Here is a 23,650-nt window from a genome sequence, read left to right as displayed (position 1 = left end):
GTCTTAATCCCTATTTTACAGATGAGGTAACCAAGGCACAGAGGAGGTCGGAGAATGCATCCAAACTCAAACAGCAGACAAGTGGTAGAACTGTGATTAGAACTCCGAGGCCCATGTTCTATTCAATAGGCCATGCTGCTGCTTCTTGACTCTCAACTCTCCTGCCCCCATCCCCTTTGTTCATACTGTTCTTCCAGTTTGGAACTCCCTCCTTCCTCACAACAGACAGACAATAGCTCTCACCACATTCAGATCCCTCCTAAAATCCCACCTCCAACATGCATTCCCCAACTGGTTTCCCAACACCCTTAGCCAAGTCTAGTACTCACCTAGCACTCATAGGAGAAGCAGTGTGGCTTACTGGAAAGAACACGGGCTTGGGAGTCAGAGGACGTGGGTTCTAATCCCGGCTCCACCGCTTGTCTGCTGTGTTACCTTGGACAAGCCACATAACTGCTCTGTGCCTCAGTTACTTCATCTGTAAAATGGTGATTAAGACTGTGAGCCCCACGTGGGACAACCTGATTACCTTGTATCTACCCCAGTGCTTAGAACAGTGCTTGGCACATAGTAAGAGCTTAACATATACTATTATTATTATTATACATATGTTATCCTCAATCAATGTATTTTTACCCATATAATTGTAAATATTTTTATTAACCAATCACTTAGTATTTATTGAGCACTTTCTCTGTACAGGGCCCATTACAGAGTGCTTGGCAAAGTTCAATAGGGTAGGAAAACATGACCCCTCGCCCTCAAGGAGTTTAGAGAAGCAGTGTGGCCTACAGTATATAGCATGGGCCTGGCAGTCACAAGGACCTGGGTTCTAATCCTGGCTCCACCATGACTCTGCTGTGTGACCTTGGGCAAGACACTTTACTTCTCTGTGCCTCAGTTACCTCATCTGTAAAATGGGGATTAAGAATGTGAACCCAGTGTGGGACAGGGACTGTGTCCAACTCAATTGTCTTGGGTATACCCCAGTGCCAGTGCTTAATACAGTGCCTGCCATCGAAAACTCAATATGTCCAAGACTGAACTCCTTATCTTCCCTCCCAAACCCTGTCCTCTCCCTGACTTTCCCATCACTGTAGACAGCATCTACTATCCTTCCCGTTTCACAAGCCTGCAACCTTGGTGTCATCCTCGACTCCGCTCTCTCGTTCACCCCACACATCCAATCCGTCACCAAAACCTACGGGTCTCACCTCTACAACATAAGCCAAGATCCACCCTTTCCTTTCCACCCAAACTGCTACCATTCTGGTTCAATCTCTCATCCCATCCCGACTGGGTTACTACATCAGCCTCCTCTCTGATCTCCCATCCTCCTGTCTCTCCCCACTTCAGTCTATACTTCACTCTGCTGCCCGGATTATCTTTGTGCAGAAACGCTCTGGGCATGTTACTCCCCTCCTGGAAAATCTCCAGTGGCTGCCTGTCAACCTATGAATCAAGCAGAAACTCCTGGTTCTCGGCTTCAAGGCTCACCATCACCTTGCCCCCTCCTACCTCACCTCTCTTCTCTCATTCTACTGCCCAGCCCACACCCTTCACTCCTCTGCCACCAACCTCCTCACTGTGCCTTGTTCTCACCTGTTCTGCCATCAACCCCCAGTCCACGTCCTTCCCCTGCCCTGGAATGCCCTCCCTCCACACATCCGCAAAACTAGCTCTCTTCCTCCCTTCAAAGCCCTACTTAGAGCTCATCTCCTCCAGGAGGCCTTCCCAGACTGAACCTCCTTTTTCCTCTCCTCCTCTCCATCCCCCCGCCCTACCTTCTTCCCCTCCCCACAGCACTTGTATATATTTGTACAGATTTATTACTCTATTTATTTTACTTGTACATATTTACTATTCTATTTATTTTGTTAATGATGTGCATGTAGCTATAATTCTATTTATTCTAACGATTTTGACACCTGTCTATAATTTTTTGTTTTGTTGTCTGTCTCCCCCTTCTAGACTGCGAGCCCATTGTTGGTTGGGTCTCTAGTTGTTACTGACTTGTACTTCCCAAGCACTTAGTACAGTGCTCTGCACACAGTAAGCACTCAATAAATATGATTGAATGAATTGAATGAATGAATGAATGGCACATAGTAAGAGCTTAGCAAAAACCATAATTATCATTATTATTACAGTCCAATGGATTTTATGCTTGTCTCCCTAGTAGAGTGTGGGATCCTTGTGCTGAGTGACCTGGCTCACTTTGCTATTCTGTACTTCCTAAATACCTGGATCAGTAGCACCACACCAAGTGGGTGAAAAATTGTGTTACTTCTACACTACTCTAATATACATATATACTCAGTTCCACTTTACTTTCACTTTATATGCCCTTACCCTTTATTTTCAAAAGGAATTATTCCATCGGGGCATATGCTATCAAGTAGCTAAAAAATGTCAATGCAGACCAAGATAGCTTTTAAAAAGCCTGCATTTACAACCTTGATTGTAAGCTTGTTGTGGGCAGGGAATGTGTTTGTTATATTGTTATCCTGTAATCTCCCAGGAGCTTAGTATGATGCTCTGCACACAGTAAGCACTCAATAAATATGACTAACTTACTGACTGCACTTGGGAAAACTGGCTGTTTTTCGGGAGAAAACCTGGGTGGAATTTCTGGAATCTACTCATCTGTTGCTGGGTCTGGTTTAGTTTTCATCTGAAAGTTTTTGTTTCATGATGCCAATTGGAATATTTATTTTATGAAGCCAGAGAAGCTCCTGGAAAGGGAACAATTAAAAAACGATGGGCCAGTTTGATCTGAAATAGCCCTGAGGGGAAGCCAGATTGCCATATCAGGCTGGAAACCTGGAATTCAGGTAATGGACTGTCAAGAGGGTCTCATAAATCTTCTAAAGCTATGGCCAACCAGGGCATTTAGAGTCCCTGAATACTGCCTTCTTGGCTGTGTTTGTACCCCTCAGATCTTTTCTCTCTGTTCCTCCCTCACTTCTTAACTGGAGTGGCTAGTGCAGACTATTCGTTTGCCTTGATAATAGCCATAATTTCTCATTCGCCTGCTCCTCCTGACAATTCAGTTGTTAGGCAGAGGCAAAGCTACAGTTTTTGGATTATCAGAGTTAAAGGTGGGAAAGATGATACTTTCATTTCAGGATTTTATTTATTTTTTTTTTAGTCATTATTCTTCTGTCAATGACCCTGCAAGCGAGGACAGAGACAGTATTTCTTTTTGCTGTTTTTCAATTTCCCCTTTGGCTTGAGACATATGGATTTCAAACACAGCTCTTAGTGATGTGATTTCAAGGCTTTGTAGAGTAATACCAGCCCAGTATGGGCCAATCAGGGGGTGAGATTCTAAGCCACAAAAAGACAATGATAAATTACAATGGAATTCCTGTGGAACTACAGTGAATTCTGAAAGAATCTTATAAATGCCTGTCACCCGTAGCAAAATGTTGCCATTCTAAGTACAAAGGCAGAATTCATTGTTCGCAGGGTCCCTGTCTATCACTGTGCCAGCTATGATCATGACAGCCGCAAAAGGTCAAAGATCTCGTGAGTTAGAATTTAAAGTAAACCAGATAGATTACTGTTCTGGCAGATGTCCCCTCTAAATTACACAACTGTATCTTGAATTGTTGTGGAAATAGCTATTTCTTCTTATTTCCACAGTGATTTCCACAGAATGATTGTCCCAATATTTCTAGTAACCCCTGCTTGAACAAAGTTGTTTGTGCATTCAGAGAATGGGGGAAAATATCATGCATAAAGAAAGCCAGTTTTTAATGGTGCCTGTCGACATGTATCATTAGCAGCTTTAGCAAGTCCCAGCCACCTTAAAAAATGATTTTTAATAACTTTGAAATTTACAAGTTGAGAAATACTGAGTCAGAAAGTAAGACAGCAAAGCCGTTTGCATTTGGTGGTGCTACTGAATCACTTCTGTAATTCCACTCCTGTTATTTGAAGTGAAAAGACACTGCTGTGGAACGTCCTTCATCCTAAGAAAATTATTAATCAAAAGTTCCTGGAATAAGTGGGGGGTTTTTTACCTTCCGTTTATCCTAGGTCCTGGATTCTTTGTATTTTTTAAAAAATCTCCATGGTTGCATGTTTGTGAATGGAAACGTTTCTCAATCTAAATTAACATCTGAATACACCAATGGGAGTAAAATGATCCAAGTGCCATTTTATTCCTCTTTCATTACTCTCTTTGCTACTTTATTTGAAACTCACAATCAAGAGATTAAGAAACATGTGTTTCCTCTTTCACTGCATCTCAGTGATATTAGGGCTTGCCAAACCTCAACTCTGGATTCAGAGGACAAGGACTCAGTACTGCTTGGAGTTCCAGCTTGTCTCTTTGGTGTTCATAATGAAGGCATCCAGAACAGCCTAAATATATATCTACCTAACTACCTTCTAAACCATAGTGGCTTCTTTTTCTTTTTCTACTGCTATTAAGAAGGGGAGGGGGATAGGAGGGAGGAGGCAAATCTCAATTGAATAGAGGAGGGTTCACATTTTTCCACATTATCCCCCCTGCCCTACCTCCTTCCCCTCCCCACAATACCTGTATATATGTTTGTACAGATTTATTACTCTATTTTACTTGTACATATTTACTATTCTATTTATTTTATTTTGTTGATATGTTTTGTTTTGTTGTCTGTCTCCCCCTTCTAGACTCTGAACCCATTGTTGGGTAGGGACCGTCTCTATATGTTGCCCACTTGTACTTCCCAAGTGCTTAGTACAGTGCTCTGCACACAGTAAGCGCTCAATAAATACGATTGTATGAATGAATGAATGAATGAATTTTTTTCTTCAAAACCATACTCAATTCTTAAGTGTGTGATATTTTTGCCTCGTAAGCAGAAAGGTCTAGAATTTAGTGGAGATCAGTCTATCTGGAGTCTTTCAAGGGCCCCTCATGCACTCTTTTTTTTTGGCATGAGCAGTTTTGGGATCACCTGTAGAAAAGTATCTGACTAAAAGTGATTGGAGATCAATAAGTCAATCAACTGTATTACTGAGTGCTTTCTGTGTGTAGAGCACTGTACGAGGCCCTTGGGGAAGTACAATAGAGTTAGAAGACATGATCCCCACCCTCAAGACACTCTATCTCTGTGAAGCTTTTCTGTAGCGTAATTACAATAACAATAATGATAATGGCATTTGTTAAGCGCTTACCTGCTATGTGCCAGACACCATACTAAGTGCTGCGGTACATATAAGATAATCAGGTTGGACACAGTCCATGTCCTACATGGGCCTCACAGTCTTAATCCCCATTTTACAGATGAGGTAACTGAGGCACAGAGAAGCCAAGTGACTTGCCCAAGATCACACAGCCAACAAGTGGTGGAGCCTGGGTTAGAACCCAGGTCTTTCTGACTCCCAGGCCTGTGGTCCCTACACTAGGCCATGCTGCTTGGAGCATGTCAGATGCTGAGAGAGAGAGAGAAGACAAGAAGCGAAGGGCAGAAAGAGAAAGTTAAAGTAAATGAGAGCCCTTTATGACACTTTTCTGGTTGAGCACATGACCTGAAAGCCAAGCAACTGGGAGAAGATAAGGGTTACATCATTTAAGATTGTTTCCTTTTTGTTTTCATTACACATCCCTGCACTACATCACAGCACTAGTTCTGCCCCACAAACTTCTTTTCTCCTCTCTGCCCCTTTGAAATTCCATGTAAGTCAGTCCAGGACTCTGTGCCTAGAAAACAAAAGCTATCTGCTGCAAACTCTCCTAGAATGATCAAATTTTATATAGTGTTGTTTTTCTTTCTTCTGATCTTGTATTGATCAAGTTTATCTTGTTTGACTCTGGCTCTGCTCTCACCATCTCTTCCAATCTAGATGGAGTCTGGTTATTTTCCTCTAGTATACAGAAGTTTTCTTCTACACTTGTTCCTTTGCTTCTTGGCTCACAAACAGCATAAACTCCATGAGTGAAATTACAGCCCCTTTCATTCAAGGTTCCAAATTAGGTAACGGACCAGCAACATTGAGCAGTTTATTTACCTCTTTCAGGACTCCCGAGAGTAATCAAAACCGTATAGAAGAGAGGACAAATTGCTAAGTAATTGTAATGTTAATGTGACAATGTTTTGTCATAATGTAGAAATACAACTTAGAAGGTGGGTTTGTATGTCTGTAGCAAAATTTAATTGAGGGATTTTTTTTAATGTCAAATGAAATAGAGAAATACTGTGGCCTGGCAGATAGAGCATGGGCCTGGGAGTCAGAGGACCTGGGTAATAATTGCTTTCTGTGTGAACTCGGGCAAGTTGCTTAACGTATCTGTGCCTCAGTTTCCTCAATGGTTAAACAGGGACTAAATACCTGTTCTCCCCCCTACTTAGACTGTGAAGCCTGTGTGGGAGAGGAGCTATTTCCAACCTAATTAACTTGTACCTACCTGAGTTCTTAGAACAGTGCTTGACAAATACTAAGCCTTTAGCAAATACAATAAAACATTACAGAGAAGAGGGAGAAAGCTAAAATACAGAAGGTTTTCTCATCATAAATATTTCTGCATCAAAACAGTAGTGGGTGTTTGGGTATATGGGTGAGAGGGAGAGAGAGAGAAAGTGGTAGGATATGGGGACAGGAAGAGAAAGGGGGAAGAGAGAAAGAGGTAGGATGGGGAGTGAATGGAGAAGACAGAGAGGGGTACAAAGAAAGAGGTTGGGTGGGGAGAGAAAGAGGGAGGAGAGGAAGACGGGGAGAGAGAGTATGTGGGCTTTTTCAGGCTGCCTTTTGACAAAATCATTTATTAAGAGCTAATTAATGGAACATGACAACAAGCATAATTGGCATTTGACAGCTCTCCCTGATGGGGCTCTTCTGATGTGAAGTGTGAAAACCCCAGCTTGAGCACCTTGTCTTCCCTTTCAGAATCTCACCGGCTGCACATGCCTCACTTCCGTCCCAGCTGAGAATGCCACGGTCGTTCCCGGAAAATGCCCCAGCCCGGGATGCCAAGAGGCCTTTCTCACATTCCTGTGTGTGATGTGTGCCTGCAGCATGATTGGCGCCATGGCTCAGACCCCATCCGTCATCATACTCATCAGGTTAGAGCAATGCCTGAACACCCCTCTGGACACCTGTGGCCCAGAACCTGTCTCCTTTGTTTTTCCGTGACAGAGGAGCACGTTTCCCCCAGACCACTTGAGAAAACTACTGAGCTGACAGACTGAAAAGCAAAAATCTCCCTGGGGTGGATGCAGTCTAATCTGCAATGGTTGAGTAAGTTTCCTCAACCCCACAAGATTATGAATTCTTCGAGGGCAAGGATCATGTCTACTCATTCTTTTATACTCTGCCAAGTGTTTAGTATGGAGCTTTGCACACAGAAGGTGCTTAATCAGAGTTATTATTTTGAAAACTGATACCGGAAGGGAAGGGAAGGGCAGCCATCAATCAATCATTGGTATTCACTGAGCACTGTCTCTGTGCAGATCCCTGTTTTCAACATTTGGAAGAGTGCAGTGGTTAAGTAGGCATAATTCCTGCTCCAAAGGAGTTTGCAGTCTAGCAGACCGGTCTAAAAGGAAGGGGAAAAAAGTCACTGTATGTACTGCCCCTTGTCACCCACAAAAATCCTTAGGTCCAGTAAGATGGATGTAGAAACAAGATTTATGACTAAGGCTCCCAAAGATCATTTGGAGGTGAGCCAGAGATATGAGATTTCATTAAACAAAGAAACCAAAAAAAACAAACAAACAAAGCAGTACAAACCAACAATAAAAAACCAACAGGTGGTCAGTCTGTTTCTCTTCCAGCTCTAATAACTCCATGTTTCACACATGCTTGCAAAAGGTAAGTGTTCTCCTAGTGTGCATATTGAGACAAAAGATCTTTATTCAGTCGAACTATTGTACTCTAACACCAGACACAGATGTGCCCTGCAGGTAAATGCACAGTGTACTTTGTGTCCTGCAACATGGGTGGACCCCATGTCTTCCTTTGATTTGGGGTATCCAAGGTACTTTAATGGCAGAATTCCACCCACAGCACAAATGCAATTAGAAGTTATAGGGAGGGTAATCTACTACTTTCAATAAAGTTATGTCAACAAGTCCTGCATTTGCTCATGATTGGATGTGCAATGGATGCATCCTACAGGGCAAAAGCCTCCCTCCAGGGTATGAAATGAGATCATACCATCTTATTCATTTCTACTCCCTGCATCCATAGAGGCTAAAACAGGGAAATCAAATTTCAAATGGCGAAAATATACAAGGAGAAATAAGCTTTTTGTTAGGGTGAAATTGCCTAGCCCTGAGTGTCTATTACACAAATATCTTCAAATGAATGAACCTTGAGCTAAAAGTGTTCAGAAGGGGAATCAGGAGGAAAATAATCATCCTAAAGTAAGTGGCATTGAGGTGCAATATGTGTTTCTCGGCTGGGATGTTTCTCGGCTTGGACCATCATAAAAGGGATTTCCTATCTGAACCCACCAGTGTTTATTAAGCAGCAGTTAGTACGAATACACAGACTCTCACCCCTTGGGTGAGATTAAAGATTTATTCTCCTCAACCAATTAGAAATGTGTCAGGTGTGCCTGGCAGATGAGATTGTAGGTTGGACCCTGATGGCTGAAGACATTTTCTTTTTCTAATAGCTCCTGAGAAGTGTTCAGAATTGCCCAGTACAGATTTTCCTGTGTTTTTAGGAGAATCTGAACGTACTAATGTCTTTAATCACTATAGTTTCCCCTTGGAAGTATCTTTGCTGTGCAAAAAGGGGTTTTTGTTGTTCTGACAATTGGCCCCAAGATAAGCAGTGAGGATGCCCTAAGAGGTGGAGTGCTGCCCCTAGCTAAATGAGCAATTTCAAAAGCCCTCTTCCTTCTTTCAGACCTTCTCTCTCTCAGCTCCTATCACTACTCAGTTATTGAGGGGAAGCAGCATGGCCTAGTGGATAGAGCACAAGCCTGGGAGTTACCTTGGCCAAGTCACTTAACTTCTCTGTGCCTCTGTTACCTCATCTGCAATATGGTGATTAAGCATGTGAGCCCCATCTGGGACATGGACTGTGTCCAACCTGATTAGATTGTATTCACCCCAGCACTAAATACATTCCAGGCACATAATAAGTGCTTAATAAATACCATCAACATAATAAAAAAGAGCAGAGGACTGCAAGTCAGAGGATCTGGGTTCTAATCTTAGCCCTGTCACTTTCCTGCTCGGGGACCTTGGGTCTGTCATTTAACTTCTTTGTATCTCAGTTTCTTCATCTGTAAAATGGGGATTTAATCAATCAATACATAATATTTACTGAGCACTTCCCAAGTGGAGAACACTGTTTTAAGCACTTGGGAGAGTACAATACAATAGAGTTGGAAGACACATTCCCTGGCCACAGCAAATACCTGTTCTATCTCCTACTTAGACTATGAACCTATTGTAAGACAGGGACTGTGTCCAACCTGATTATTTTGTATCTGCCCCAGTGCTTCTTATATTGCTTTGCACATAGTAAGCATGCACATAGTAAGCACTTAACAAAAAGTAGTAGTAGTAGTACTAGTATTGGTATCTGTTAAGCTCTTACGGCAATGCAGAGCATTGTATGAAGGGCTGGGAGAGAATACACAAGAGGAAATTAGACATGGTCCCTTGTCCCTTGGGGGCTCACATCCTAAGAAGGACTTGTCATTATTATTATCGGCAGCATTACTATTATTTTGATACTTATAGGTGGAATTTCTTATAACTTCCCCATTTCACGTGATTTTATCCTTCCCAGCTGTTACAGTGTAAGCTCCTTGTAGGCATAGATTTTGTCTCATGTTTTTCTTGTACTTTCCAGAGTCCTTAGAATTTTGCATTGTACCCAGTGGGTACTCAAGCAATGCCATTACTACTATTAAAGATTGAAATCCACTCCTTTACAAAATTCCTCCTGACTTGACTGTACTCCATAAAGCTCCTGAAACTGTTCAATTTCTCTAGTGTTTAGTTTTGGTTGTCCATAGATCAGTGGTATTTTTTGAACAGTTACTCTGTACAAAACATTGTACTAGGGGCCTGGGAGAGTACAATACAGTAAAACGGTAAGTAGATAAGTACAGAGCTTTGCACAACTAAACACTTTAAAAATACCACATTTTTAAAGTTATTATTATTATCATTATTATTATTATTACGTGAGCTTACAATCTAGTGGATTGTGTATCTACCCTTTTTTAATTACATGGGTCAGTATCCCCAAAGCGCTCACTTTTCTAGATCAGCCCAGGGAATGATACACAGCCAGAAATGATATAGATTATATAAGTGAGAAGTTGTCTTGTGAAGAACCATCGTAAAATGAATTTCTGTTTGATGGACTCAGTGTCATTCCCAATTAAAATTGGTGATGATTTTCAGCTATCTTTCCAATTTAAAGTGAGTTCAGAAAATGAATTTTAATGAATGAACAATGTAGGGTACCAGCAGGTGAAGGCATCAAATCCATGCTGATTTGGCTGATTTAGGTGATGTAACCTGAAAATGACAAGTTGGTCATTTATCTGTAAGCTTTCCCACTCTTACATTTCGTTCACATTTCCTCTGAAGCTTAAAGGACAAAATTTCCCCTCACCACCCTCTGTCCTGAAAACTCAAGCCCATTACCCCAGCCTTCCAAAATGCAGAGGTTTGAAGTGGTGATTTAGTAAGACAGAATTTGCATGTTTTTCCTTTCGGTGACAAGATTAACTACATACTATTAACGACAAGGTTAAATTCCTACATTTATGTATCAGCAGTTGCAATTATTTTTCAGACTCTAGGCAGCAAAAACAACCAACAAAGGCTTTTAATGATTTTCTGAATAAATGACAAAGTGACAGGAGAGTTGAATTGACAACCAAGTATGGCTAGGGGGTCTGTTAAATAAAGTGTTATGAGAAGTATCAATTTCCCTTTTTGTTTATCTTTCCTCTGTACAGGACGGTCAGCCCTGAACTCAAGTCTTATGCTCTGGGGGTTTTATTCCTTCTTCTTCGTTTGTTGGGTAGGTATAATCAAATTGCTCATATAGTTTTAGCTGAATGTTTAGTAGTAAGCAAGCCAGTTCAGGTAAAATCTGTTGTTCATTGGGCTGTCTCTTTGAAGAGTAATTCTGACTGGCCATTAACCCACTCTGAGGACACCCAGGAAATGTGCTCCTGAATCGGTTCTAGTGGGTTATAGAGAAGCAGTGTGGCTCAGTGGAAAGAGCCCGGGCTTGGGAGTCAGAGGTTGTGGGTTCAAATCCTGGCTCTGCCACTTATCAGCTGTGTGACTTTGGAGAAGTCACTTAACTTCTCTGTGCCTCAGGTACCTCATCTGTAAAGTGGGGATTGAGATTGTGAGCCCCACGTGGGACAACCTGATTACCTTGTATCCCCCCCAGCACTTTAAACAGTGCTTTGCACATAGTAAGCAGTTAACAAATATTATTATTATTATTATTATTATTATTATTATTATTATTATTATTATTATTATTATTATTATCCACTTCCCCCTAAAGTGTGGAAAGAAGGGACCCCGGTAGTCCCTCTCTCTCCTGTTGTCCCAGCCACCTCTCTCATCCATGCAAGAGGAAGGAACATCAACAATGAGGAAAAAAAACCCATTTACATTGGGTGTTCATTATGAATGGATGAGCTGTACAGGTGAGCTGCCAGCCAAAAAGGAGACAGTCACTCTCCCCCAACTTTAAAGCCTTATTGAAAGCACATCTCCTCCAAGAGGCCTTCCCTGACTAAGCCCTCCTTTCCTCTTCTCTCACTCTGTTTTGTGTCAGCCGGACTTGCTCCCTTTATTCATACCCCCTCCTGGCCCCCCAGAACTTAAGTACATATCTGTAGTTTACTTATTTATGTTAATGTCTGTCTTCCCTTCTAAGCTCGCTGTGGGCAGGGAATGTGCCTGTTATATTGTTATAACATACTCTCCCAGTAACAACAATAATAATAATGATGGTATTTGTTAAGCGCTTACTATGTGCCAAGCACTGTTTTAAGCACTGAGGTAGATACAAGGTAATGAAGTTGTCCCACATGGGGCTCAGTCTTAATCCCCATTTTACAGATGAGGTAACTGAGGCACAGAGAAGTTAAGTGACTTATCCAAACTCACACAGCTGACAAGTGGCGGAGCCAGGATTAGAACCCACACCCTCTAACTCCCAAGCCCATGCTCTTTTCACTAATCCATGCTGCTTCTCGCTTAATACAATGCTGTGCACACAGTAAGCACTCAATAAATACGACTGAGGGGCCAGCTCCCACAGTCTCACCAATGGAAACGTTAGCATTCTTCTTCATTTCCCCTTGGACTGTGAGACCCACGTGAGTCGAAGACTGTGTCCGACCTGATTATCTTATATTTAACCCAGTGCTTAATACAGTGCTTGACACCTAGTCAATGCTTAACAAGTACCACCGTGATTATTATCGTTACTGTTATTCTCAAAATCCCAGGCTTGGATACTGAACCTTTCCCTGAGCTCTCTAAGCTTGGCTACCTGGCTGTGAACCAGAGAAGACTTGGTACTAGGCAAGAGCTAGGCTCCGTTTTGAGGTCAATTTTGTGTACTTTCACTCTTTAGCAGGGGAGTAAGGACCCCGAATTTACCAGCCTATGTCATTTACCAGCTCACCCTCTCCTTAAGAGGCACATAGGGAAATCAAAAAATGCTTTAGATTTTTTATTTTGGTTCAACCTGTTTTTTTTTTTAATGTGGAAAGGATTCAGAGTTGCTGCAGGGTTTTTTTGCCTAACGTGGAATTAAATCCTCCTAACCCATTTGAAGGGATTGCATTTTCTTTCCCTCTATAATGGAAATTGCTTCTGATGACTATGAAAAACTCTCAACAGGATCTAGGGTACTTTGGGGAATGAAAGGCCTCCTAGAGGTCTGAAGGAAAGAAACTGCACTAAAACATCATAACCCTTGCCTAGCAGAGTTACATCAGCCTTGCCAAAAGCTACCAACCAACTGACCCTGGGAATGTAACAGTTTGACCTGGTCAAGAGGAAACAGCATGGCCTAAGAGAAGCAGCATGGCCTAGTGGATACGGCATGGGCCTGGGAGTCAGAAGGACCTACGTTCTAATCCTAGCTCCGCCACTTGTCTGCTGTGTGACCTTAGGCAAATCAACTAACTTCTCTGGCCTCAGTTCCCTCATATGTAAAATAGGAATTAGGCCTATGAGCCCCATATGGGACAGGATAGTGTCCAACCTGATTAGCTCATATCTATCCGAGCGCCTAAAACAGTGCTTGACATATAGTAAGTGTTTAACAAATGCCATTATTATTATTCATTTGTTTATTTCCCCATTTGCTTCTTATGGAGAGGGTGGGCTGGTAAACAACTTAGAATGGTGAGTTTGGGGTCCTTATTTTCAAGCTTGACTTCCAACTTCAATACTTCTCGTACGTGGGATTTGTTCTTTATGAATGTTGAAGAGGCCGCTCCAGGAGTCAATCATCCATTCAGTGTCAAGACGAAGAGTGAACAAAACCTCCGTCTTCCTTTAAATGAAGCTTATCCTCAGAAACCTCTTTTGACTAACTCCATTTCCTGCTGAACCCAGAAAGAAGGAGCCAATTTAGTGATTACCAAGATGACTAACTAAGAAAGTCTAGTTGCAATAAATTCACCACCTACAGGATGGTATTATTCTGTCCAGCAGGGAGTGCCTGTTGGCTGGCCTGTCTGCCTGTTTGTCTGGCAACAGGAAGATTGAATTTACCATTCAGTTTCTGTGGTCTGAAATTGGCCCAGGCTCCTGTGAATGGAAGAGAAAATTGAGGCCATTGATGTGAGGATCTGTGGAGATAATTGTGCAGATAATGTGCAGAGGTACCTCTTGATTTGGTCAGCTAGCCCACACACAGTTCTTCACATACACCTCCTGGCTAACCACCAAAAACAAGAATATAGGAGTGTGTACCAGAGATCGATGTGTGTTATCCCTGACCAGTAGTAATAAGGCACTTGAGCTCTCATCATTGGTGGCTGCCCCAGGGAGATTGTATCTTTGAACCTACTCCAGGACTTCAGTTTCCAGAGTATTTTTATACTAGCAAGGGTGAGCGGACATAGTTTTTTTCCAGTATTACCTACTGAGGCACCCCATAAGATGCCACTTAAAAGTCAACCACTCATTCCCCTCCTCTCCTTGAGAATGGAATAGGCAGAGAAATTGGATCCCCATGTCTGTGAGAAGTTGAAATCCCCCCACCGCTCCAAAAAAATTTCACTTATCAGTTTTGAAGATACTTTCAAGTGTCTTCTTTGGGTCACCAACGCAAGGATCCCAGCCCATTCCCTAGGGAGCCTGTGGGGTGGACAATCTCCATGGTCTGATGATGTCTGCTTTGGTGAGATGAATAGTGAATCTCAAACTAAAAATGTGTCAGGTGAGTTTAGAAAGAACTGATGCCTTTTAAGATGTAAATGTTAGGGCAATTTCAAAGCTCCCGGTATATTTTAGAAATGATTTGGGATTTATATTTCCTACAAAAAGCTTTTCAATTCACCTTTAAGTTTAGACTTAAGAACATAAATAGGCACAGCCTTTTGAACAAGTAGAGTGCATTAAATATCTAAGGTATGAGACCCAGAGGTGTAATCTAAGATAATGGATTTCAGGGTGGGGGGGCACAGAAAAGAAAGACAATTTCCTTAAACTGTGCACAATTTCTGCATCGAAATAGAGCAGCAATTTGAGCCACACTGTAATAAGCAACAAAGCAAGATTTAATCCTTTTAATATTCAGTGAAATAACATGTAACCCAGGCGGGCATTCCCAGAATTCCATTCCAATGGGTGGCTGCCATGAAGGAGCATCGCTGGGGCCAGATGTGTTTTAATATCTGCTGATGACTATGAAAAATTCTCAACAGGATCTAATACCTGCAATAGCCTGAGCCTTTTCACGGTTTCCTAGATGAGGCTCCAAACTGCCCATCTGGGAGGCGGGAAGTATCATGAGAGGCTGCAATCAACTGACCTATCTCCAGTTACAACATGGTTAGGCAAAATGTGAGGGTATCCATCCATCAGTCATTGTATTTATTGAGTGCTTACAGTGTGCAGAGCAGTCTGCAAGGTACTTGGGAGAGTACACTATAACAGAGTTGGTAGACATGTTCCCTACACAAGGAGTTTACAGTCTAAAGGGGGAGACAGGCATTAATATAAATAAATTATGGTTATGTGCCATGGGGATGAGGATGGGGTGTAAATCCATGTGTCCTCATGGAAAGAGCACAGGAATTGGAGTCAGGAGACCTGGATTCTAGTCCAGGCTCAGTCATTAGCCTGTTGTGTGTCCTTGGACAAGTCACTTGACCTCACTGTGCCTGTTTCCTTGTCTGTAAAATGAATATGAGAAACCTGCTTTCTTTGCCTCCTAGACTGTGAGTCTTGTGTAGGACAGGGACTCTGCCTGTTCTGATTACTTTGCATCTACCTCAGCAAAGTGCCTGGGATATAGTAAGCACTTAGTTAATACCATAATTAGATTCAAAGCTTTAAAAGAAGAGAGAGAATCACATTCCACCCTTAAAGTAGTGGAGGACATTTCTGGGATGAGAATGTTAAACTGAAAATGCGGGTTGCTGTCTCCCAACACCCAGTCAATCAGTCAATCGTATTTACTGAGCACTCACTGTGTGCAGAGCACTGTACTAAGCACTTGGGAGAGTATAACATAATAATATGAGACACATTCCTTGCCCAGTATGAGCTTACAGTCTAGAGGGGGAGACAGACATTAATATAAAAAAAATAAATTACAGATATGTACCTAAGTGCTGTGGGGCTGGGAAGGGGGATTCATTCATTCATTCATTCAATCACATTTATTGAGCGCTTACTGTGTGCAGAGCACTGTATTAAGCGCTTGTGAAGTACAAGTTGGCAACATATAGAGACGGTCCCTGCCCAACAGCGGGCTCACAGTCTAGAAATGAATAAAGGGAGCAAGTCAGGGCAACGCAGAAGGGGGTTGAAGAGAAGGAAAAGAGGGCTTAAACTGGAAAGGCCTTTTGGAAAAGATGTGCCTTCAATAAGGCTTTGAAGTGGGAGAAAGTAATTGTCAGGTGAGGAGGGAGGATGTTTCAGGCCAGAGGAAGGACATGCGTGAGAGGTCAGCGGTGAGAGAGGTGAGATCGAGGTACAATGAGAAGGTTAGCTAAAGAGCAGAGAAGTGTGAGAGCTGGATTGGAGTAGGAGAGTAAGGAGGTGAGGTAGGAGGAGGCAAGGTGATTGAGTGCTTTAAAACCAGTGGTGAGGAGTTTCTGTTTGATACAGAGGTCGGTGGGCAACCACTGGAGATTGTTGAGGAGTGAGGAAACATAGCCTGAATGCTTTTGTAGAAAACTCCACCCAACCCCACCCAACAAAAAGTTCCAAGTTCCAAAACCCTGCCATTTCCAACTGCGTTTAGCCATTGCTTGGAAGACTCTTCGCAATTTTTTTTTACTTTTTAATGGAATTGAATCTCCTCAGCCTGGAATGGTTCAGACCTGGTCCTGATTAGGGGTAGGGGGATGAACTTGTTGACCTCTCAGGAGCTCTTATCATTTATTTATGGTATTTGTTAAACACTTACTCTGTTTGAAGCACTGAGTCCTTCTAAACTGAGGGAACATAGGATTAGAAGGGAAGGCATGAGGTCGATTTATCTCATCAGACCAACACTTCTGGCAGGTGTCAACACTGCCTCCCAATTTAAAAGGACAGAAATTCCCGTGGAGTGTGAGGATGAGTCACAAACACCACTTTGGCCTCAGCAACTAATTGGCGACTGGACTTGAAATCTTCAACAGCTCATCTTGTTTTATTCACCGCATCCCACCTCCCTGACATTAAGAGCTGGTTAAAGGGGACATGGAAACTGACGTGCTGTCACTTAAATTTCCATTTGTTACTGGCCACTGAGGGAGCCTGAATGGAAACCTTAGCGATATTAGCCATTAACAGGGAGACAGAGAAGCCTGGCTTCCGACAGGAAGAAAGCCAGCACTTTTCACTTCCCACCACAAACCCACATTTAGATCATTACAAGGAGAGTTCTTTGTACAATATTTTTCAGTTATTCCTGAATTTCCAATCCTCCTATAATTGAGCAAGTGGAAACATATTTGGACCAGGTCTGCAAGTGAAAGAGTGTTTGAGGAGAAGGTTTTTTTTTTTTCTAATAGAAAATGCCTTTGAGAAACTGAAGTGTCATGGGGCCAAGAAAATGCAGAAAACTTGCAGTGGGATTCTCAGATTTCTACATTCAGAATGTAGCTATTTTCTTATTACCCATATAGAGAGCAGGGTTTATCACACCGAAGTTCTTGAAAAACTGAGGGTATTGTCCCAAACACTAAAATCAAGAAAGTACAAACTTTTCTCATTACTGTTATTGAATTGTTAGCATTAAGACTGATGATACCTTCAAAACTCTCTTCCAGAATGCTTATGGGCACCAGGTGTCCAGAGAGTTAATGGTAGAGTAGACTCCTTTTATCAGTCAGTCGATCAATAGATCAGTGGTATTTATTGAGCACTTACGATGTGCAGAGCACTGAACTAAGCGCTTGGGAGAGTACAGTGTAACATAGTTGGCAGACACATTCCCTGCCCACAATGAGCTTTTATGGAATATTCTTGTGTAACTATGGTAATGGAGGTCTGAAAAATGAAAAGCAGTAGATTATTATTACTGTATTTAAGTGCTTCCTATGTGTCAAGCACTGTTCTATGCACTGGGGTAGATACAAGTCAATCAGGTTGGACACAGGCCCTGTCTCACATGGGGCTCACAGTCTAAATAGGAAAGAGATTATCCAGAATCCTCAGTTTTGTCAGTATTTTCAACCACAACCCTCTTCCCCCCAGCCCACCAAACCCTCTTACCAGAGCTGCTAATGTTATCCTGCAGAAGTTAGTAATAATATCTATTTAGTGTTAGATGTGTGCAGAGCATTGTCCTGAATGCTGGGAAAGACTGCACAGTTGGGAATTAGAGACATGGTTCCTGGCCTTCAAGGAGCTCACAATCTAAGATGGAAACATCTTGGGAAGCAAGATGCATCTTGGCTCACTGGAGGAATGGTTTGAGTGAACTTCTTTGACCTAGGACTCCACAGGGATTATATTTGTTTTGTTGTTGTTGTTTTTAATGGTCTTCTGTTATGCACTTACTCTGTGCCAGTCAGTCAGTCAATCACATTTATTGAGTGCTTACTGTGTGCAGAGTACTGTACTAACCTCTTCGGAGAGTATAACAATAAACAGACACATTCCCTCCCCACAGTGAGCTCACAGTCTAGAGGTCAAGTTTATAGTCACTGTACTAAGCACTGAAGTGGACACAAGATAATCAGGTTGATCCAAGTCCTCATCCCACATGGGGCTCACAGTTTTTATTCCCATTTTACAGATGAAGTAACCAAGGCACAGAGAAGTTGAGTGACTTGCCCAAGTTCACACAGCAGATGAGTGTCAGGGCTGAGATTAGAACCCAGGTCCTTTGACTCCCAGGCCTATTCTGATTATCGGGATGTTAATGGTTGGATTCTGATTGGGTTGTTCTCATCAGCCATTTCCTGGTCACTCTTCAGCTTAACCTAGTGGATAGATCCTGGACCTGAGAGTCAGAAGGACCTGGATTCTAATCCTAGCTCTGCCTCTTCTCTTCTGTGTGACCATAGACAAGTCACTTCACTCTCTGTGGCCACATTTGTAAAATGTGGATTTAAGACTGTGAGCCCCAAGTGAAACAGAGGTTTTGTGCAACCTGAGTGTTTTGTATCTATCCCAGTGCTTAATACAGTGCCTGGAACATAGAAAGCACTCAACAAGTGCCATAATTATTATTTTTAGTGCTAGCCAGTTCTGGGGAGGCCAAGGGAAGCAGTGTGGTCTAGTGGATAGAGCACGGACCTGGGAGTCGGAAGGACCTGAGTTCTAATTCTTGCTCTGCCACTTGTCTGCTGAGTGACCTTGAGCAAGTCACTCATTTGGAGCAATAGGAATGCATTCCCTAAAATGGGACCTGCGGAAAACCGAGGCCATCCCAGGAATCCGACCTGCTGTTCCCTCCTCAGCAACTACTCTGTTATATTATACTCTCCCAAGCACTTAGTACAGTGTTGTGCATACAGTAAGAGCTCAATAAATACAATTGACTGACTGACTTAACTTTTCCATGCTTCAGTTCCTCATCTGTGAAATGGAGACTAAGACTGAGAACCCCACATGGGACATGGACTGTGTCCAACCTGATGATCCAGTATCTAGCCCAGCATGTAGTACAGTTCCTAGCACATAGTAAACTCTTAACAAATACCATTAATGAATTAATGGTCAGGTCTCAGTTCTGGCTTTCCAGCATTTCTGGGTGTAACAGAGTCCCTGCAATGGACAGTTCTGAAAAGGGTTTCCGGTGCCCAAACCATAGCCAGAAGAGTCCTCCCCACCAGATGACCATTACACTAAAAGATCCGGTTACCCTTCCTGATGGGACCCCCTAGCTTGTATCCACCCTGTTCCATCAACAGCATGGCTTAACAGATAAAGCATGGGCCTGGGAACCAGAGGAACTGGGTTCTAATTCTGTTTCCTCCAAATAATTATAATAATCATAATCATCATAGTATGTGCTAAGCATTTACTATGTGCCAAGAACTGTTCTAAGCACTGGTGTAGCTACCAGTTAATAATAATATTTGTTAAGCACTTACTGTGTGCCAAGCACTGTTCTAAAAGCTGGGGTAGATACAAGGTTATCAGGTTGTCCCACTTGGGGCTCACAGTCTTAGTCCCTGCTTTACAGATGAGGTAATTGAGGCACAGAGAAGTTAAGTGACTTGCTTTAAGTCATACAGCTGACCAGTGGCAGACCCGGCTTAGAACCCAGGTCTTTTTAACTCCCAGAGCCAGGACTCCCTAGCCCATGATCTTTCCACTAAGTCATGCTCCTTCTCTAATCAGACTGGACACAGTACCTGTCCCACATGGGGCCCACACTTTTAATCCCCATTTTACAGGTGTTGTAACTGAGACCCAGAGAAGTTAAGTGATTTGCCAAAGGTCACACAGCCATATGGTGGAGCCAGGATTAGAACCCAGGTCCTTCTTACTGCCAGGTCCGGGCTCTACCTGCTGAGCCATGCAGCTTCTGTTGTCCTCTTTGTGACCTTGGGTGAGCACTTAACTTCTCTGGTCCTCAGTTTCCTCAACGGCAAAATGGGCATTAATCTGTTCTCCCTCCACTTGACTGTGAGCCCCGTGTGGAACAGGGACTGTACCCAGCCTGATCGCCTTATATCTACCCTGATGTTTAACACAGAGCGTGACACATCATAAACCTTTAACAAATGCCATTAAAGAAACAAAAAAAAAGACAGGGAAGTTCAGCCTCCCTGGTCCCTCTGGCAGAAAGGCGGTTGACCAGCCACCCCGACCAAACCCAGGGAATTAACCCTCTTGGGGTTTCTTCTTCGGTCCCTGGCAGGTTTCATCCCACCACCCCTGATCTTCGGTGCGGGCATTGACTCCACGTGCCTCTTCTGGAGCACGTTCTGTGGCGAGCAGGGGGCCTGCGTCCTCTACGACAACGTGGTCTACCGGTACCTGTATGTCAGCATTGCCATCGCCCTCAAGTCCTTCGCGTTCATCCTCTACACCACGACGTGGCAGTGCCTGAGGAAAAACTATAAACGATACATCAAGAACCACGAAGGAGGACTTAGCCCGAGTGAGTTCTTTGCCTCTACTCTGACCCTAGACAATCTGGGGAGGGACCCGGTATCCCAGAGTCAGTCTCATAGGACAAAATTTATCTATAACCTCGAAGATCATGAGTGGTGTGAAAACATGGAGTCTGTTTTATAGTGACTTAGGAGGGACAAACTCTATATTAGTAATCAAAGGGTCTTTTTTCTTATTAAAAAAAGTTAAAATATATTAAAAAAAAAGAAACCACGGTATCACAAACCCACCCCACAAAAAAAAAACTCACAAAAACCGCACACAAACCGACCTTTGTCCTTTTCTCAAAATCAGAGCCAGACAGGATTGACAATAATGAACTATTAATGGGATCATTCGTTTGACATCCTGTGGGCGCCGTGAAGAAGCCACCGTCCATCCGGGTTCCACCCCGTGAAGGTACCGTGCAGTCTCCCGGGAAGCAAAACTGCTCAAGCTACAGATCCTGCCTGGTCCAGGGCATGAAGCGGCAGGATGTCCAGCGAGAACATACCAGGACACGCAGACCAACCAACCATTAAAAAAATAATAATAATAAATCCAACAACTAGAAAAAATTTTTAGAATCAACACTAGTACCACCCTATGTTACCTCCTACCTCATTGGTGGGAAGGGAGGCAGGGAAGGGTAAGGTCCCTGGTCCCCTCTAAACTTTGCAATATGGGTCAAGGTGTAGACTGCTTGCCTGTTCTGCTGGTTGTTGCAAACCCCATAATTGTCCAAGCGATGTCAGTGGGGGGAAATGGGGACAAATTAGGATCTGACCCCCCTCACCCGGCACACCCCTGCGTGCGATGCCTAGGACTTTGAGGGGATGGGGGAGGGGCAAAGTGATCCCCATGGGGTCACATCTGGTGGGATGTTAGTCACCTCCAGGCAGGAGCTGGCTCCCAGATTTCAGGTTGTGACTGGAACCTCAGGGGCTGTGGCTTGTGGTGCTCAGAGTCGTTCGACCTCAGTTAGTTCCAAACATTTGCCAAACATTTTGCCATTTTAAAAAAAGGGTATGATTTCAAACAGTTGTATGTATAATCCTCTAATACTATTTTTAATCTCCTACCCAAATCTATGTTAACCCTGGAGTCACTAACCATATTCTATAAGATAGTTCATTATGCTGGCTGCTTTCCTTTCCTGTTTCTTTTTTAATGCACCAAAAATATAATGCGATTCAAGGGATGTGATTAATCCATGGTAATTTTTATCTTTTTATCCTGATTCCGCTGCGCTACAAAGCCAATGAGAAAATACATGTGATACAGAAAAAATGTCAGATGAGAATGTGTGTGTGTGTGTGTGTGTGTGTGTGTGTGTGTGGTGTATAGCTAAAAAAGAGGGGACAATCTAATGGAATAAGTCTCAGACTCAGATTTGCCTTTCCTCTTGACTCCCCCATGACTCAGAAATCTATCAATCAATCAATCAATGGTATATATAGAGCACGTACCTTGTGCAGAGCTCTGTATTAAGTGCTTTGGAGAGCACAATACAACAGAGTTGGTAGACACTTTCCCTGCCCTCAAGGAATTTACAGCCTAGAGGGGGAATCAGACATTAAAAAAAATCACAGATATGTACATAAGTACTGTGGGGCTGAGGGGTAGCGTGGGTTGAATTTCAAGTCTTAAAGGGCACAGATCCAAGTGCATAGGCAACGCAGGAGGTAGAAGGAGTAGGGAAAATGAGAGTTTAGTAGCAGAAGGTATCTTGGAGAAGATGTGATTTTTTCAAAGGGCTTTGATGGTGGGAAGGGGGGTGGCCTGTCGGACATAAGGGGGAGGGAGTTCTAAATCAGAGGGATGATATGTATAAGGGGTTGGCAGCGAGATAGACAAGATCGAGGTATAGAATTTAGGTTGACTTTATTTCCACACTCCAATGGTATAGGTCCCCATACAGAACTTTTTAAGAGGGCCATGTGTGTGTTTGTGTGTACACATACATTCATGTGCAAGGGCAAGCCCATGTTGTTAAGCTGTTTAGGGGGAAAGGAAGAAAGAACACATGATATCCTGAATTCCTGCATAGCCATTTGTCCTGGAGCGCAAGCTGATGAACAGACTGTGGTGCTGGGGGGACTATCTCCCCCAAGCTGCCACTTACCAGTGGATTTAAATGTCAATAACGCTTCCAAAATCAGCATATAACTTAGAACATTGTAGGGAGTTCCTGAAGCTACTGAGCTATGGACCATTATTGGTTTTGCCTGTTAAAGTTAAAGGAAATTGGGAAAATCCTGTTGTAGTCATTGAAGGAACCATTTGGAGAAGGATTCTTTCGGGTACAGAAGAACCCCCTACTCATACATGCGCACACACGCACACACCCCTATATGCACATGAGCCAAGAAAAGGCTCAAATAATTCGCTCTTTGGATCTAATAATAATAATAATAATGGCATTTGTTAAGTGCTTACTATGTGCAAAACACTGTTCTAAGTGCTGGGAGGGATACAAGGTGATCAGGTTGTCCCACATGGGGCTCACAGTCGTAATCCCCATTTTACAGATGAGGTAACTGAGGCTCAGAGAAGTTAAGTGACTTGCCCAAGGTCACACAGCAGATGTGGTGGAGTCGGGATTCGAACCCATGACCTCTGACTCCAAAGCTTGTGCTCTTTTCACTGAGCCACACTGCTTCTGTATAATGATGGTATTTAAGTGCTTACTATGTGCAAAGCACTGTTCTAAGCACTGGGGGATACAAGGGAATCAGGTCCCATGGGGGGCTCACAGTCTTAATCCCCATTTTACAGATGAGGGAACTGAGGCCCAGAGAAGTAAAGTGACTTGCCCAAAGTCACACAGCTGACAATTGGCAGAGCCAGGATTTGAACCCATGACTTCTGACTCCAAATCTCATGCTTTTTCCACTGACCCACACTGCTTCTCTATTTGG

At 43.0% G+C, this 23,650-nt stretch overlaps 1 protein-coding gene across 2 annotated transcripts in view; it reads left to right on the top strand.

Moving 5' to 3' along the window:
- The window catches only part of SLCO3A1 (solute carrier organic anion transporter family member 3A1), a 344,892-nt gene extending 322,707 nt beyond the window's left edge, over positions 1–22,185 (top strand). The window contains exons 8-11 of one of the 2 annotated variants that reach the window (XM_038747216.1): positions 6,880–7,055; positions 10,928–10,992; positions 20,494–20,736; positions 21,045–22,185. In XM_038747216.1, the coding sequence (XP_038603144.1) occupies positions 6,880–7,055; positions 10,928–10,992; positions 20,494–20,736; positions 21,045–21,094 (534 nt within the window). In that variant the 3' untranslated portion in view covers positions 21,095–22,185. Of the gene's footprint in view, positions 1–6,879; positions 7,056–10,927; positions 10,993–20,493 lie in introns of both variants that reach the window. The other variant, XM_038747215.1, reaches the window with a different exon arrangement.
- Positions 22,186–23,650: the final 1,465 nt, after the last annotated feature.

Source organism: Tachyglossus aculeatus, chromosome 5 (assembly GCF_015852505.1).
Source record: "Tachyglossus aculeatus isolate mTacAcu1 chromosome 5, mTacAcu1.pri, whole genome shotgun sequence".
Taxonomy (NCBI): Eukaryota; Metazoa; Chordata; class Mammalia; order Monotremata; family Tachyglossidae; genus Tachyglossus; species Tachyglossus aculeatus.
Note: the sequence above shows the minus strand (reverse complement) of the source record. Positions and strands in the feature narration are given on the sequence as shown.